This window comes from Tupaia chinensis, unplaced genomic scaffold, assembly GCF_000334495.1.
Source record: "Tupaia chinensis unplaced genomic scaffold, TupChi_1.0 Scaffold143654_1, whole genome shotgun sequence".
Taxonomy (NCBI): domain Eukaryota; kingdom Metazoa; phylum Chordata; class Mammalia; order Scandentia; family Tupaiidae; genus Tupaia; species Tupaia belangeri.
The window spans coordinates 245,560-260,973 of record NW_006203502.1 but is presented as its reverse complement, the minus strand read 5'-3'; the positions used below and the strand labels follow the sequence as shown (position 1 = coordinate 260,973).

Below are 15,414 nucleotides of genomic sequence, written 5' to 3'. Positions count from 1 at the left end.
GATACAAAGTAAATAACTGATCATATATATATATATATACATATATATATACATATATATGTATATATATATATCCCACTCCCCTCAGAAATAATTAACCTGCTTGATTCAGCTTCTGTAACTGCTTACATAGAAACCCCTGGTGGGACCAGCAGTTGGCATAATGCCTATGTCACTGGACTCCCATGTAGTCAACCATGGTTCGAGTCCTGGACCCGGTGGCTTAAACTAACACCAGGCACATGTGCGTGCATGCCCAAGATCCCAAGAGAAAAATGGAGGAGAAGGGATTGTGGCGTGGCTATCTCCCCTGGGAGGAGGGGTGATTTCTTGCTTTCTGCCTCTCTGTCTCTCTCTGTCTTTCTGGTGAACGCACGTGCCCTATAGCAAAAAAAAAAAAAAAAAGAAGAAGAAGAAGAAGAAGAAGAAGAAGAAGAAACCCTTTAAAAAGACCCCCTATAAAAAAACTACTCAAACTTCAGTTGGGGCTGCAGTTCTGACTCTCAGCCACTGAGCCTCAGGCTATAGTTGCTGGCCGGCTAATAAAGACTCCCTTTAAGCTTATTTTGGCTTTGGTGGTCGTTCATTCAGTGGCACAATACATTTGGAGGCCCCAGTGAGATCTGAAAGCTTAGAGCGGCCGAATAATACTGCAACGAGGATGCTCCTTACACCCTGTCCAAGGTCCCAAGAGGAATAAGGAGGTGGATCAGAAATTGGAGTCACTGGTGGTGCCTGAATCTGGTAAGATTCTAGTTATCTTGGTTTGAGAGCTCTCCTGGTGGGACTTTAGGAGGGCTGGTTTAGCAGAACCTCCAGGTCCCATGGCACTTCAGGTCTCCGGTGACAGTGATTTCTGGGTACATTGTCTTCCTTTCTCTTGTCTTTGTCACCCTTGTCTTCATCAAAATGGGACAGGGCCAGTCGTCAGTCTGTTTGTCAAAATGTGCCCCCCCCCTTAATTGTTTTTTAGATCACTTTCAGGACTTTCGACATAGGGTAGAGGGTTATGGCGTATCTCTGTGAATTGCCTTATTAGTGTCAAAGTAACCCCAGGGAAATTGGCTCTTATAGTCCTGATGTGTGTGTGCATCAATACATGTAATATATCTTGTTACATACTATATGTTGTATGTCTGTGTGAATAAGGCCTTAAAGAATTCTATTCAATTTGGTTTATAAAAAGAGCACTCATAAAAATTGGTTTAAATGCTTTTCAAGTTCATATCACTTTAGTAAATGATCTGGTTTCAAATGTAGTGAAAGAAAAAGATTAATAAGTGAAAGTCTTCACAATTTTCAACATATATTTTGTCTAGGTTTTTATTAATCAAGCTACATCATGTTTATCTTCATATAGCTGGTTTAATAAAACAGCTAGCATTTATGAGTTGTATGTTGCTTTTTCTGTTTTTAGTTTTAGTGCTAACAGAAGATCTCTGACCTCAAAGTAGCTCTTGGAAGTTTACAAAGGGCCCCTGAAATATCCAAAAGGGAGATGTTAAACTGATCAGGCTTATTCTTTATGGGTTAGATAAAGATGGAAAACATTGTCAAATTAAGTAATTCTAATTTTATTGACATTGTATTAAAGTTATATGTAAAAAATATGTTATTTAATTGTATGTCTATAGATTGTGTTCCAAAATAATTTGAGATTCCCAGGAATTTATGGTGGAATATTTATCAGTCATGTGGTAAGTTATTATGTTAAACTGGTGTCTAGCCAAATTTCTTTGTCAGTTATGAATTTTTCTCAGAGCATTAACTATGGCTATAATCCTAATGTCATGTCCTTAAGGAAATTCACAGAGGGAGTGGAAAGAGAATGTACTCTTACAAGTACCAGTTTCTAAAAATCTAATCATTTAACTGGGTAAAATTTTCATTTTCTATGTAAACTGACTGGTTTTCTAAACTGTTAAGCCAAAATTAACCAAAGAAAAGTAAAAAATGTTTGACAAAATTAATGTTAAGTAGTCAAAGCAATATACCTGAGTTATAAAGGTAAAATTGATATAAAGAAATACAAATCTAATGCTAAACGTGGACTCATGGGAACATTGCCACCTGGTTCTCTCTGAGTCCTCCTTATCATTCTTGTTATTAAGCTAACATGCTTTAGTTATTCCTATTGTTGGTCTTTAAATTTTATAAAATTGGGAGGGTCTGTTAGTAAGGTTGTTCAGTTTTTGCACTGAAAAAGTTGTTAAAACAAGTTTTGTTGCTATTTTTGTTTGTACATGTTCATAAGCTACTAGTCAGTATATGTGGATATATGTAATTCTATTTTTATAAGCTTAACTCCTCCAGAAAATATCAAACTTTCCAAAGTGGGATAGAAAAGATAAACATGAACAATTAATAAAAATTGGGCCTATGTATCAGAGACAAAAGCTCCTATCCAAGAACTTAATAGGAAGAAAAATTGGCCCACAAATAGTTGCCATTACCAAATGATAGGACGATAGTCCCCGAGGCCCTTGAACGGGTCATCACAGAACAGGTATTTAGGCCACCTCTCTGCAACTAAAGGAGGAGGCCCCAAGTGAACCAGAAACTGCACCTCTTGCCCATGAAGATGACCCTTTCAGTCCTCCCCATACTCAGTCTGGATCTACTTAAAGACCAGGACCTAAGGATTCCTCCATGGGCAAGAAAGAAGCTGAGGGGCCAGCAGGTGGCTTGGTGGCTAAGGTGCTAGATACTCCCACATGGCTGGCCACAGTTGGAGTCCCAGACCTGGTGGCTTGCCTTCTCAGTTTCCATCTCTCTCTCTCTATCTCTCTCTGTGTCTTTCTCTGCTCAAATTAAGAATAAATGAATAAATAAAATTAAACAAAAACATAAAGAAAGAAAGAAAGAAAGAAAGAAAGAGAAAGAAAAGAAAGAAAGAATAAGAAGAGAAGAGAAGAGAAGAGAAGAGAAGAGAAGAGAAGAGAAGAGAAGAGAAGAGAAGAGAAGAGAAGAGAAGAGAAAAGAAACCAGCTGAGGGGGACAGCATATCTCAAGGGCCCTTGGCCCCCTTGCTACTTTTTCCCCTCAAGCAATGGTACCCTCTGAACTAGGTCCAGATGGTCAGCCCTTTATGGTTTATTCCCCTCTCTCTACAAGTGACCTGTAAACTAGAAAAAACAGAATCCCTCCTTCTCTCAAAACCCACAAGGTTTAATTAATCTCTGTCCTCGAGACTATTTTCTTCACCCATCAGCCTACCTGGGATGACTGCCAGCAGCTCCTCCAGACTCTCTTTACCACTGAGGAAATAGAATCCATGGGGAAGGCCATAAGCTTGTCCCAGATACCAACAGCCAGCCCACTGCTGACCTTATCGCCACTGAGCATGCTTTTCCAACTGGTCGACCTTCTTGGGATCCAATCTGGACAGAGTCTCTGCAGGCTCTCCAGGCGACTCTTGCTGAGACCCACTGCCTCGTCTACAGCCACCACCTGGCCCCTGTGGCATCTACATTGTCCTCACAGCTGGCCCTGGATCCTGGGACCCCAGTTTGGGTCAGACACCACACTCCCAGCACCCTTGACCCCCACTGGGATGGACCTTTCACTGTTATCCTGAGCACCTCTTCTGCTGTCAAGGTTGTGGGGAAGCACCATTGGATTCATTACTCCCATTTGAAGCCTGCTGCCCGGCCACCTGATGCCACCTCTGGGACTCAGAGATGGGGACTTCAGCCTTCTTCAGGTCCCCTTGAGGTCAAATTGTGCTGGCTTTCCTGATACTTCTTCTCCTCCTTCGCCCTGCCCTGCCCTCCCCTCCCCATATAAATTTCCTTCTTACACTGGGACCCTCTCTTGACTGTGTCTCGACCACTGGCCCCTGCTCCTCCACTGGCACTTGCAACCCCCTTGCAGTTCAACCCCTTGATCACTGGGTCAACACCTAGGAGGGTGGCCGTTCTTAAGGCCTTCACCTTTATGTCTGGGGCAAGGGCCCTGGCGCTCTTTTTATCATTCAGAAGTGCCTTGTCCTTAGCTCCCCATCCCCAAATCCTGTCAGGCCTCTGTGGCCCATCCTTATAGGCCTGGGCTTCAATTCTATACCAACAACTCTTGAGGTCATTAGGGACAGCCTGAGCCAGCTTCACAAATGTCTCCTCGAGTATGAGGAGCACTGCTTATCTGAGGGTAATTGATATCAGTCTCTCTTCTCTTGGTCTCCCTGGCTCACCACCCTCATCTCTGCCATTGCTTCTCCTCCTTGCCCTTCTCTTTGGCCCTTGCTTCTTCTGTTTTCTCATTAACTTTGTTCAGGACCAGATCCAATCTGTCAGGCTCATGGTTCTCCACTCCTCTACGAGCCACTCCCCTTCTCTGAATCAATGATTTGACTCTCCAAATCAGAAGGGGAGAATGTGGAAGGTCGCATATTAGATCTTGCACATGAACAACTGTTTGTCCATTTTGTTTCCTTACCCTTACATGGCTGTCTGCTTCTGTAAATCCGCTTGCTCTTCCCATGAGAAAATAGCTTGTGCTAGTCATAAAAAATAAAAAATAAAAAATAAAAACTGCATCTGGGAGGACATCCTGTACCTGCTACTGTCTTTGCTAACTAGCCCAAAACCCTTTTGTTTAGCAATGTAACTGCTTGCATGGAAACCCCACTCCCCTCAGAAATAATTAACTGGCTTGATTCAGCTTCTGTAACTGCTTGCATAGAAACCCCTGGTAACTGACCCCCTATAAAAAGACTACTCAAACTTCAGTCAGGGCTGCCGTTCTGACTCTTGGCCCCTGAGCCTCAGGCTTGTAGTCGCTGGCCAGCTAATAAAGACTCCCTTTAAACTTAATCTGGTGTTGGTGGTCATTCATTCGGTGGCACTCTACAACAGTAAGGCATGTGTGATGGTTGTCAACTGGGTCAACTTGGTCTGCACCAACCTGAATCATCTTCTATATATGCTTCTGGTATAGAGATGTCCAAGAGAGAATTTGCATGAGATTTCAAAGGTGGAAGTGAACCAGTGCCATTATGCTTGGAAGGTCTTTGTGGATGAACAAGAGCTACTTGGGGCATGTTCTCATGGTGAATACCAAGAGTCAAGTCATAACATAAAAGCACATTTCAAGTTCTATCAAAATGACTTCCACTCACATTCCATTGGCTAAGTCCAAAGTCCAGTATATTCTTCTCCAGAAGGAAAAGGAGTGCATATTTGCTGACCAATACTTTAACCTATCATTTATCCCTCCCTTCAGAGAGGTTAAATTTGAGAAAAACAAATGCACATCTCAGAATCAAGGAAGTAAAACAGATCTTGGACACTGGAGCCTGTAGGTACATTTCCAAAGTGTCTGGGAATTATCACATTATCTTGTTTTCTTACCACTACCCAACACCTAATTAGTCAATAACTTTTTTTTTTTTAGGTTTTCGCCATAGGGTATGTGTGCTCCCTGGAGAGAGACAGTGAAGAGGAAAGTAGGAAATCACCCTTCAGGGAGTATGGCCAAGCTGTAATCCCTTTTCCTCATTCTCTTCCATTCTCCTCCTGGGATTTTGGGGCACACATGCACACAGACCTGGTGTGAGTTTCAAGCTGCGAGGTCCAAGACCTGAACTCAGATCAGTCATGTGAGAGTCCAGTGCCTTAACCACTACACCACCTGCTGGTCCCTCCTACCCCCTGCCTCATGACTTTCAAGCCACCAAGTCTGGTACTTGAACCACAGTCAGCTATGTGGGAGTCCAACACCTTAACCACCACACCACCTACTGGCTCCAGTCAGAGAAATTCACCTCTTAAGATCATGTTTGACATGGGCTATTCAAGATATTTCTGGCTGATTTGTGAGAAGGTATCTGGTAAAGAATAACTTGGAAATACTTGTGCTTTAGAAAGACCAATTTATTGTCTTCTGATGATTGTATCTTTTTACTGAGTCATATCCCAATTTCCTTTGTAAATTTTCAAGTTTTCTAACGTAGATTGGCCTACAATAGCCTATAATAGCCTGCAATAGCCAAAAGCCTTGTCAACTATTAATAATCTCTCCTTTTGCCTCTCTCATCTATCACCAAGAATTCCCAGTTCCTAATTCCTAAATTCCAATAGATTGGGCCTGTACCATGGCCTGGTGATTGAGGGAGCTGAATCCTACATGGCTGACCATGGCTCAAGTCCCATACTATTTGCCTAGAGAAACAGGATGTATGGGTGTATGTCTGCCTAAAATACTGACAGGGTGGGAAAATAGAGAAGGGACTGCAGTATGACCATGCCCTATTGGGGGCGCCTTCTCCTCTCACCCTCTGGAAAGTGCCCACACCCTCTAATACAGAAAGAGAATAAAACAAACAGAAACAATACACTGGTCTTTCTAAGGCACAAATATTTCCAAATATTTACCTTCTCACAAATCAGCTAGAAATATCTTGAATAGCCCATGTCAAACATGATCCTAAAAGGTGAACTTCTCTGATGTCAGATATATGTAATTTATACTACAGTTCAAAATTAAAACCATATAGACAGTGGTTTAAATAATGCTTTAAACTGCTTATGAGTAAATTTTGTTTTTATAAAATAAAAGACAACTTAAGTACTAGTATTCAGAATTCCTTTGGGAAGCATAATAAAGTCCCCTGCTCTACATAATAATAAATAGGTTGATAATTCAGATCCACATATTTGTCTAAAATGACATCTTTTCTACATTTAAAAAAATTAAGCTTTCTTTTATTTATTTACTTTTCTTTTTTTGAAGAGATTTTTGCTATAGAGTGCATGCACTCACCAGAAAGACAGAGAGACAAAGTGAGAAATTACCCCCCAGGGGGGATGGCCACACCACAATCCCTTCTCCTCCATTCTCCTCTCGGGATCTTGGGCATACACGCACAAGCACCCAGTGTGAGTTTAAGCCACCAGGTATGGGACTCAAACCACGGTCAACTACATGGGAGTTCAGTGACATAGCCATTATGCCAACTGCTGGTCTCAAAATGAAGATTTTTAAAGCCATCTAGTGATATGGTGGTTAAGAGGCTGGGTCCCACATAGCTAACTGAGCAGTTCAAGTCTTAGACTCAATGACTCCTGAATAAGAGTCTTGGAAAGGAGAGAGAAATGAAGAAGAGATTGTGGTGTGACCATTCCCCATGGGCAATGCTTTCTCACTTTCCTTCTCTCACTCTTGCTCTATGTGCCCCCTGGAAAATTTTGTTAAAAATGTAAGCTTTTATTTCTAGATAATTTTAGAATGTATGCAGTTGTGATAAATAATAAAGATCCCATGTACTCCTTTTCCAGTTTTTCCTAATTCTCACATCTTGAAAAACTGCTTATCACTAGTATGATACTGAAATTGATAGCCCAGCCATGAGAGCACACACTGGACACTGCTGCTTGTCAAGGTAAGGCCACATGGGAGGCCTGGGTTGGATTCCTAGCCCACCACTAAAAAAGTGGGGTGCAGTGACATGCACCTGTGGTTTCAGCTACTTGGGAGGCTGGAGGACTGTGATACAGCAAGACTTTGTCTAAACTATTGCACGCACGCACACACATACACACCATACACACAAAAGGTAGACATTACAAGAATCAAGATACAAAACAGAACATTTCCATTGCAAGGATTCTTCATATTGTCCTTTTACAACCACACCCACACCTTCCCAACCCTAGTCCCTCCTTAATCTATCAATTAATAAATGACTAAATCTCAAAAACTGACTGAAACAAACTTTGTTTTGTATAGCACAATACAAACTATATGAACTTATAAAATGTACACCTAAGGGGACCAGCAATTAGCGTGGCTACATCACTGAACTCCCATGTAGCTGACCACGGTTCGAGTCCCAGACCCGGTGGCTTAAACTCACGCCAGGCACGTGTGCATGTGTGCCCAAGATCCCAAGAGGAAAATGGAGAAGGGATCGCGGCATGGCCATCCCTGCTGGGAGGGGGGAGGGTGATTTCTTGCTTTCTATCTCTGTCTCTGTCTGTCTTTCAGGGCGAGCACACGTGCCCTATAGCCAAAACCTCTCCAAAAAAAAAAAATTGTACACACAAGGAGGTCTTTTCCTGGCAGTTTCACAAATAAACCAAAAGACTTTCTGAGAGGATACTAATGAAAGATTAACATATAATCAAGAAGAGAGAGGTGGGAGAAACAAGCAGAGAATGAAAGCAAGGAATTTTTTTTTAAGTTTTTTTTCCATAGGGCTTCCCAGAGACAGAGAGACAGCAAGTGAGAAATCACACCCCTGGGAGGATAGCCATGCTGCAATCTCTTCTCCTCCATTTTCCTTTTGGGATTTTGGGCACACACACATCAGTTCAGCGTGATTTTCAAGCTGCCAAGTCTAGACTCAAACTGTGGTTGGCCACATGTGACTCCAGCGCCTTAACCAGCATGCCACCTGCTAGCCCCGAGGAATATTTCAAATGGTAACAGCTGATAATTTTTTTAGAACAAATGAAAGATTTGAACTCTTGATTCAGGAAGTAAAAGTTAAGTCTTAAGTATAAATAAATCCATGCTGTAATACAGTGTCAATAAGGTTAGTGGCTGCTTTTTTGTCCAAAGGGCTTTAAATTTTCACCTGGAATATCCTTGGAATACAAAAACAACTGGGAGAGCAATGATTAACCCTGGTGAGAGAACATAGGAACTGAGATACAGAACTCAAAATAGCTTCCTCTCCCACAGAGTTGAGATCCTATGTCCTCCTTGGAAAGGACATAGCCATGACTCACTGAATAGCAGAGAACTAGGACTTGCCTGAAATCAATTCTCTGGGTAGATGGGAGACTCTTCAGAGAGATTTCCACCTTGACTTGCTGTGAAGCCACCCACATGTGTTAGAAAGCTACCCAGGGTGCTAGAAACTGATGCTGATAGATGTTTCACACTAATAGGAGCCTGATGCTGATGAAGCTGCACACACTACAGGAGCCTGTCAAGAGTGAAACAAAACTAGTAAGGAAAAGACCCTCTCCTCTAGTATCCAACACTCTACTGACAAAGATTTAGTAACCTGCCAGCTAGCAAAGGAGGAACATCTATATACAGAGCCCAGATCTGATACTACAGAGTAGGCAATGAAGGATTTGGAGCTGAAAGGCAGTATATTGATAGTTGGCACAACATTTTTTAATTTCTGGAATATATTAAAAATAAAGTAGGCCAAATGTGGGGGCCAGCAGGTGATATGGTGTTTAAGGCACTGAACTCTTACATGGTGAACTGTGGTTCAAGTCCCGGACCTGCTGGCTTGCTTTCTCCTATCTCTCTCTCTCTCTCTCTCTCTGGTGAGTACATGTGCCCTATAGCAAATTTTAGAAATAATAATAGTAATAATAAATAATTCTTTAGAAATTATTTTTGAAAAGTAGGCTAAATGTGGACCAATGCTGAGATTGTGTCATAAATCAATGATTATGATTAATATACTTTTTGTCCAAAGAAATTTATCTAAAATATTACTGGAAGAGCACAGATGAAACTGACTGCAGTGGTTTCACCTGTGGAAAGAAAGTAAATGACTACAGGATTGGGTATTAAGGGAGATTTAAATTTTTACTTTACTTTTTACATTTTGTTAATATATAAAAAAAGTTTATTACAAAAACTCAGAAATTTATCTAAAATATTACTGGAAGAGCACAGATGAAACTGACTGCAGTGGTTTCACCTGTGGAAAGAAAGTAAATGACTACAGGACTGGATATTAAGGGAGATTTAAATTTTTACTTTACTTTTTATATTTTGTTAATATATAAAAAAAAGTTTATTACAAAAAACTATAAAACTTTTTTAAAAGATTGTTTCTTTCATGAGACAGAAAGACAAGCACTTCAACTGCCTTCCCCATTCCCTACAACTGGGATCATAAGCATATGTGGGTATACTGTGAACCAAACCCCAATTTTCCATATGGCCTCCAGCACTACAGAGCACTATGCTACTAATGCACCACTGCAGATAACCCTAAAATAATTTTTAAAAGATCAATGTTTGGGAATAAGTTCTACTGTTCTATAGCACAATAGGGTGACTATAGTTAACAATAATTTATTTTTATATAGCTAAAAGAGAAATTTTGAGGTCTTCCTAACATGAAGTAATGCTAAACAGCCCAGCTGCTGTGGCACAGCAATAACACTGGTCTTCCAGGATAGAAGCGGCAGATTTGGATCCCTCAGGTTGGCCTGAAAACATGCCAGTGCCCCCAAGATCCTGAGGAGCTGGAAGGCTGGAGAGAGGAGTTTGTGGCGTAACTAGTCCTTGTCAAAGGACTCTGTTTCTCCCACACATGTGCACACACACATTACCATTTAACAAAAATTACCAATATGTTACTCAGTTGACTGTTGCACATTGTATTAATTTCCTGACAATTCACACTGTACTGCATAAGTACAATTTTGTCAGCTTCAAAAGATTGATGTACTATACACACACACACTCCAGATTCTCTTAAATCCTACTGCTGAGAATCTACTTAATAGAAACAAACAAAAATAAGCCAATAAGAAATTTCACTATAGTGTGGGATGAAAAGGTAGAAACAACCTGAATGTCTACAGTAGGGAATGGTTGAAAATGATGACACAGCCAGGATTTTCAATAAGTTCACGGAAATGTGTATTAAGAAACTATGTATAGATTTCAGTATTTTTTTGCACCAAACTCTCTTAATTTTTCCGTGAACTTTCTGAAGTCCCTGCATACATCCCATACTAGAAATATTCTGAAGCTTTAAAAAAAAGTTGAAGGGACCAGCAGTTAGCATAATGGCTGTCGCTGGACTCCCATGTAGTTGACCACAGTTCGAGTCCCGGACATGGTGGTTTAAATTCATGCCATGTGCGTGCGTGCCCATCCCCCCTGGGGGGTGATTTCTCGCTTTCTAGCTTTGTCTGTCTTTTTCTGGCGAGTGTGTGTGCCCTATAGTGAAAAACCTCTTAAAAAAACAAAATGAGCTGAGGGCCAGTGGGTAGCATGGAGGTTAAGACAGCTAGATGCCAGGACCAGGGGGTGGCATGGTGGTTAAGGCGCTGGACACTCCCACATGGCCAACTGGGGTTCGAGTCCTGAATCTGGTGGCTTCCTTTTTCACTTCCTCTCTCTCTCACCCTCTGTCTCTCTCTGGTCATAAAAAAGAAAGAAAGAGAGAGAGAGAGAGAGAAGAAGAAGAAGAAGAAAGAAAAGAAAGAATGAATAAATAAATAAATAATTTTTTTAAAAAAAGACAGCTGGATGTCACATGACAGACTGTGTGGCTCAAATCCCAGACCCGGCAGCTTGAAAAATCATGCTGGGTGTGTGCATGTGCACCCAAAATCCCAAGAGGATAATGGAAGAGAAGGTATTGTGGTATGGCCATTCCCCCTGAGGTAGGGTTTCTCTCCTTTGAGCGTATGCAAAAAAAAAAAAAAAGTGAGCAGGTGGCAAGGTCATTAAGGTGTTGGATTTCACATGACCAACTCCATGGTTTGATCCTCAGACCTGGCAGTATGAGTAATGCGCTGTGTTTTTTTTGGTGTGTATGTGCGTACATGCTCAACGTCCTGCAAGAAGGGACTGTGTGATGGCCATCCTTCCTGGTGTGTGATTTTTTTTTAATTTTCCCACTTTCTCTGTCTCTCTCCAGCAAGTGCACATGGCCTAGAGAAAAATCTTAAAAAAAAAAAAAAAGTCCGATCTAATATTCTGAGCCTAGAGAAAAATCTTAAAAAAAAAAAAAAGTCAGATAAAATATTCTTATCTGGAAAAATGTCTATCAATATTTATTAAGTGAAAAGAGCTAACAAATTTGTTAAGTATGTCATTGTTCAGTAGGTAATCCACACATATACAACAAACCTATTAACTTCAGGTTGAGCACAAAGAAAAGAGTAGCACACACATACTGGTTATCTCAAGGATTTGTGGGAGGGAAACATTTCTTTCATCTTAACCTGCCATACTTCACTCGTTTCAGTGAAAATTCATAATTTATGAACATTTATTTCCAATAGTTTTTAAAATTATTTATTTAACTTTATTTATTCAACTCATTAATTTTGTTTTATTTGACCAAACGCACACACACACAGGCAGAGAGAGAGAGAGAAGGTGAGAAAGCAAGCCACAAGGTCTAGGACCTGAACCGTGGTCAGCCATGTGGGAGCGTCCAGCGCCTTAACCACCATTCCACCCACTGTTCTCTATTTCCAATAGTTAACACAATAAAAATTCAGAAACAGTGAAAGAAAATTTTAATTACTTTTCCATTTTTTCAACTTAAATGTTTCAAAGATCTCTGAAATAAATCAATACTAATGAAGTAAATGTTTTATCAACTTCTTCCTTTAAAAAAAAAACACACAAAGAAAATGTATTATCACTAAAAAAAATTTATAATGCTAGACTAGGATGGGAAGAGAAGAAAGGAAACCTTACTGGTTTCTCACCAGAATGAAGTGTCTGATGTAGATTAAATTGTAAGTCATGAGTAAAGTCCTTCCCACATTCATAAGGTTTATTTCCAGAATGAATTCTCTGATGATGTGAAAAGCTTGAATGATAGCTAAAGGCTTTCCCACATTCCTTACATTCATAGGGTTTCTCACCAGTATGAATTCTCTGATGTTGAGTAAGGTGTGAATGAAGTCTAAAGACCTTTCCACATATCATACATTCATGAGGTTTCTCACCAGTATGAATTCTCTGATGTCTTTTAAGGTGTGAACACTGCCGAAAAGTCTTCCCACATTCCTTACATTCATAAGGTTTCTCACCAGTATGAATCCTACGGTGTAGGGTAAGTTGTAAGCCATCACAAAACGCCTTTCCACATTCACTACATTCATAAGGTTTCTTGCCAGAATGAATTTTCTGATGGTGAGAGAAGCTTGAGTGATAGCTAAAGGCCTTTCCACATTCCCTACATTCATAGGGTTTCTCACCAGTATGAATTCTCTGATGTATGGTGAGGTGTGAGCGATGCCTAAAAGTCTTTCCACATTCCTTACAGTCATAGGGTTTCTCACCTGTGTGAAGCCGCAGATGTTCAGTAAGTTGAAAGCCACGAATAAACGCTTTCCCACATTGCTTACACTCGTAAGGCTTTTCACCAGTATGAAGCCTCTGATGTTGAGTAAGTTGTGACCGCTGTCTAAAGGCTTTGCCACATTCTTTACATTCATAGGGTTTCTCACCAGTGTGAATTCTTTGATGTAGAGTAAGTTCTGAGCCATAATTGAAGGCCTTCCCACATTCTTTACATTCATAGCGTTTTTCACCAGTATGGCTCCTCAGATGTTGATTAAGTTGCGGACAATGAATAAAGGCCTTCCAATATTCCATGCATTTATCGCCATTTTTAATTCTTTGTTGTTTAATAAGAAATGATGTATTAAATTCTGTGCATTCCTTACATTCTTCTTTACAATGACTTCTTTTGTAGTCATTAAAGAATAAGTGACAGTTAAAGTTTTCTCTACCCTTTTTATAACCAGAGATTTTCTCTCTATTATAAAATTCTTGAGTGAGTAAAGTATGTTGACTAAAAATGGGTATGTTTTCATGACTGATCATAAACTGCCTAAAATAGCTCTTCTGTTTTCCCTGTTGTTGCCCAAAATGACATTTGCATTCCCAAATATCTCTGAAAATAGATCTCTCAGGACTATGGCTCTTAAATTGTTTCATGATAACCCATTGGGATGACTCTGTTTCATAAGTGTCCCTTTTTGGAGATAACTTCTTGGGCTCATCTCTGGATCCCAAGTCTGAAAGATAAAAAACATATTTTAATTCCTGGTTTTGTGTTATAAGAGAAATAAAATATCTGTAGTAGAAATGAGGGAAAATGGAGGCCAGCAGTTGGCATAATGGCTATGTCACTGGACTCCCATGTAGTTGACTGTGGTTTGAGTCCTGGACCTGATGGCTTAAACTCACACCAGGCGCATGTGCGTGCATGTCCAAGATCCCAAGAGGGGAATGGAGGAGAAGGGATTGAGGTGTGGCCATCCCCCCAGGGGGTAATTTCTCACTTTCTAGCTCTCTGTCTCTTTCTGTCTTTCTGGAGAGCATGCACCCTAAGCAAAAATCTCTAGAAAAAAAGAAATGAGAGAAAATTAGTATAGTTCACATAAAGAAGTAAAAAGTGTAGAAAGTTCTAAATTCTGTCATGTAATTGAGTCAAAAAGGAGTACAGAGAACACAGAGAAATGAAAACTCTTGATAGAAAAAGAGTGAGTTAATTAGAGAAACAGGTCAATACAATGATGTTGTAATTTTGATGTCTCTTAATTACTTTGGGAGTTTGCTGCAATTAGATATATTTAGGAAACTCTAGAGCAACTGAATCAGAATCCACAAGAGTCTATATGTTTAACATCCTCCACCAGGCCAAAGGCCTATTTGCCAAAATGCTAGTTGTCTCCAAATATTTATTATTCCTTCTTTGTATATCGATTGGATTTGTGTTTTTTCTTAAAGTTTATTTATTTTCCCCATGGGTAAGATATAGATATATTATTTATTTTCCCCATGGGTAAGATATAGATATATATATATAGAGAGAGAGAGAGAGAGACAGAGACAGAGAAAAAGTCAGACAGAGAGACAATACTCTCAAAATGCTATAGCTACCATCAGCCTCAGCCTGCCCCAGATCATAGAAATACACACAGCCAGCATACTCAGGGAGGTCTCCAGACATGAACTCAGAACTTTCCCATGTGCCTTTTTGGAGTAACTTCTTGGGCTCATCTCTGGATCCCAACAGGGCAAAGGCCTGTTGGAAGGTATTAAACATAGACTCTTGTGGGCTCTGATTCAGTTGACCTAGAGTATTTCCTAAATATTCCTAATTGCAGCAAACTCAAAATAATTAAGAGATGGATCAAAATTTTAGCATCATTGTATTGACCTGTTTCTCTAATTAACACACTCTTTTTCTATCAAGAGTTTTCTGTGTTCTCCTTACCCCTTTCTCATGATGCCTTGCAGAGCACCGTGTTTTACTCATGTGCCACCATCCAGGCCCAAATGCATGATTTTTACTTGAGAAATATCAACCTGGGAAAAAAAAAAACAGTACAGTTGAAGGAACATAAGTAAAGCAAAAGGTTTTTACCAGGCAATTTGCCTGGACACCATGAAATCCGAGTTGCCCTACATAATGTGTGCCAAAGTGTCACTGACTTTAGGATGGTTTTACTGGCAAAAGTCACAAATGGGGGGACCAGCAGTTGGTATAATGTTGGTATAATGGCTATGTCACTGGACTCCCATGTAGTCAACCACGGTTCAAGTCCCGGACCCAATGGCTTAAACTCACACAGGGTGCACATGTGTGTGTGCCTGCCCAAGATCCCAAGAGGAGAATGGAGAAGGGATTGCAGCATGGCCATCCTCCCGGGGGATGATTTCTTGCTTTCTATC

At 40.4% G+C, this 15,414-nt stretch overlaps 1 protein-coding gene across 1 annotated transcript in view; it reads right to left on the bottom strand.

The window, feature by feature from the left end:
* Positions 1-12,366: 12,366 nt before the first annotated feature.
* The window catches only part of ZNF461 (zinc finger protein 461), a 54,384-nt gene continuing 51,336 nt past the window's right edge, over positions 12,367-15,414 (bottom strand). The window contains 1 exon segment of the mRNA XM_027766764.1: positions 12,367-13,751. Coding sequence (XP_027622565.1) covers positions 12,376-13,751 — 1,376 coding nt within the window. The 3' untranslated portion in view covers positions 12,367-12,375.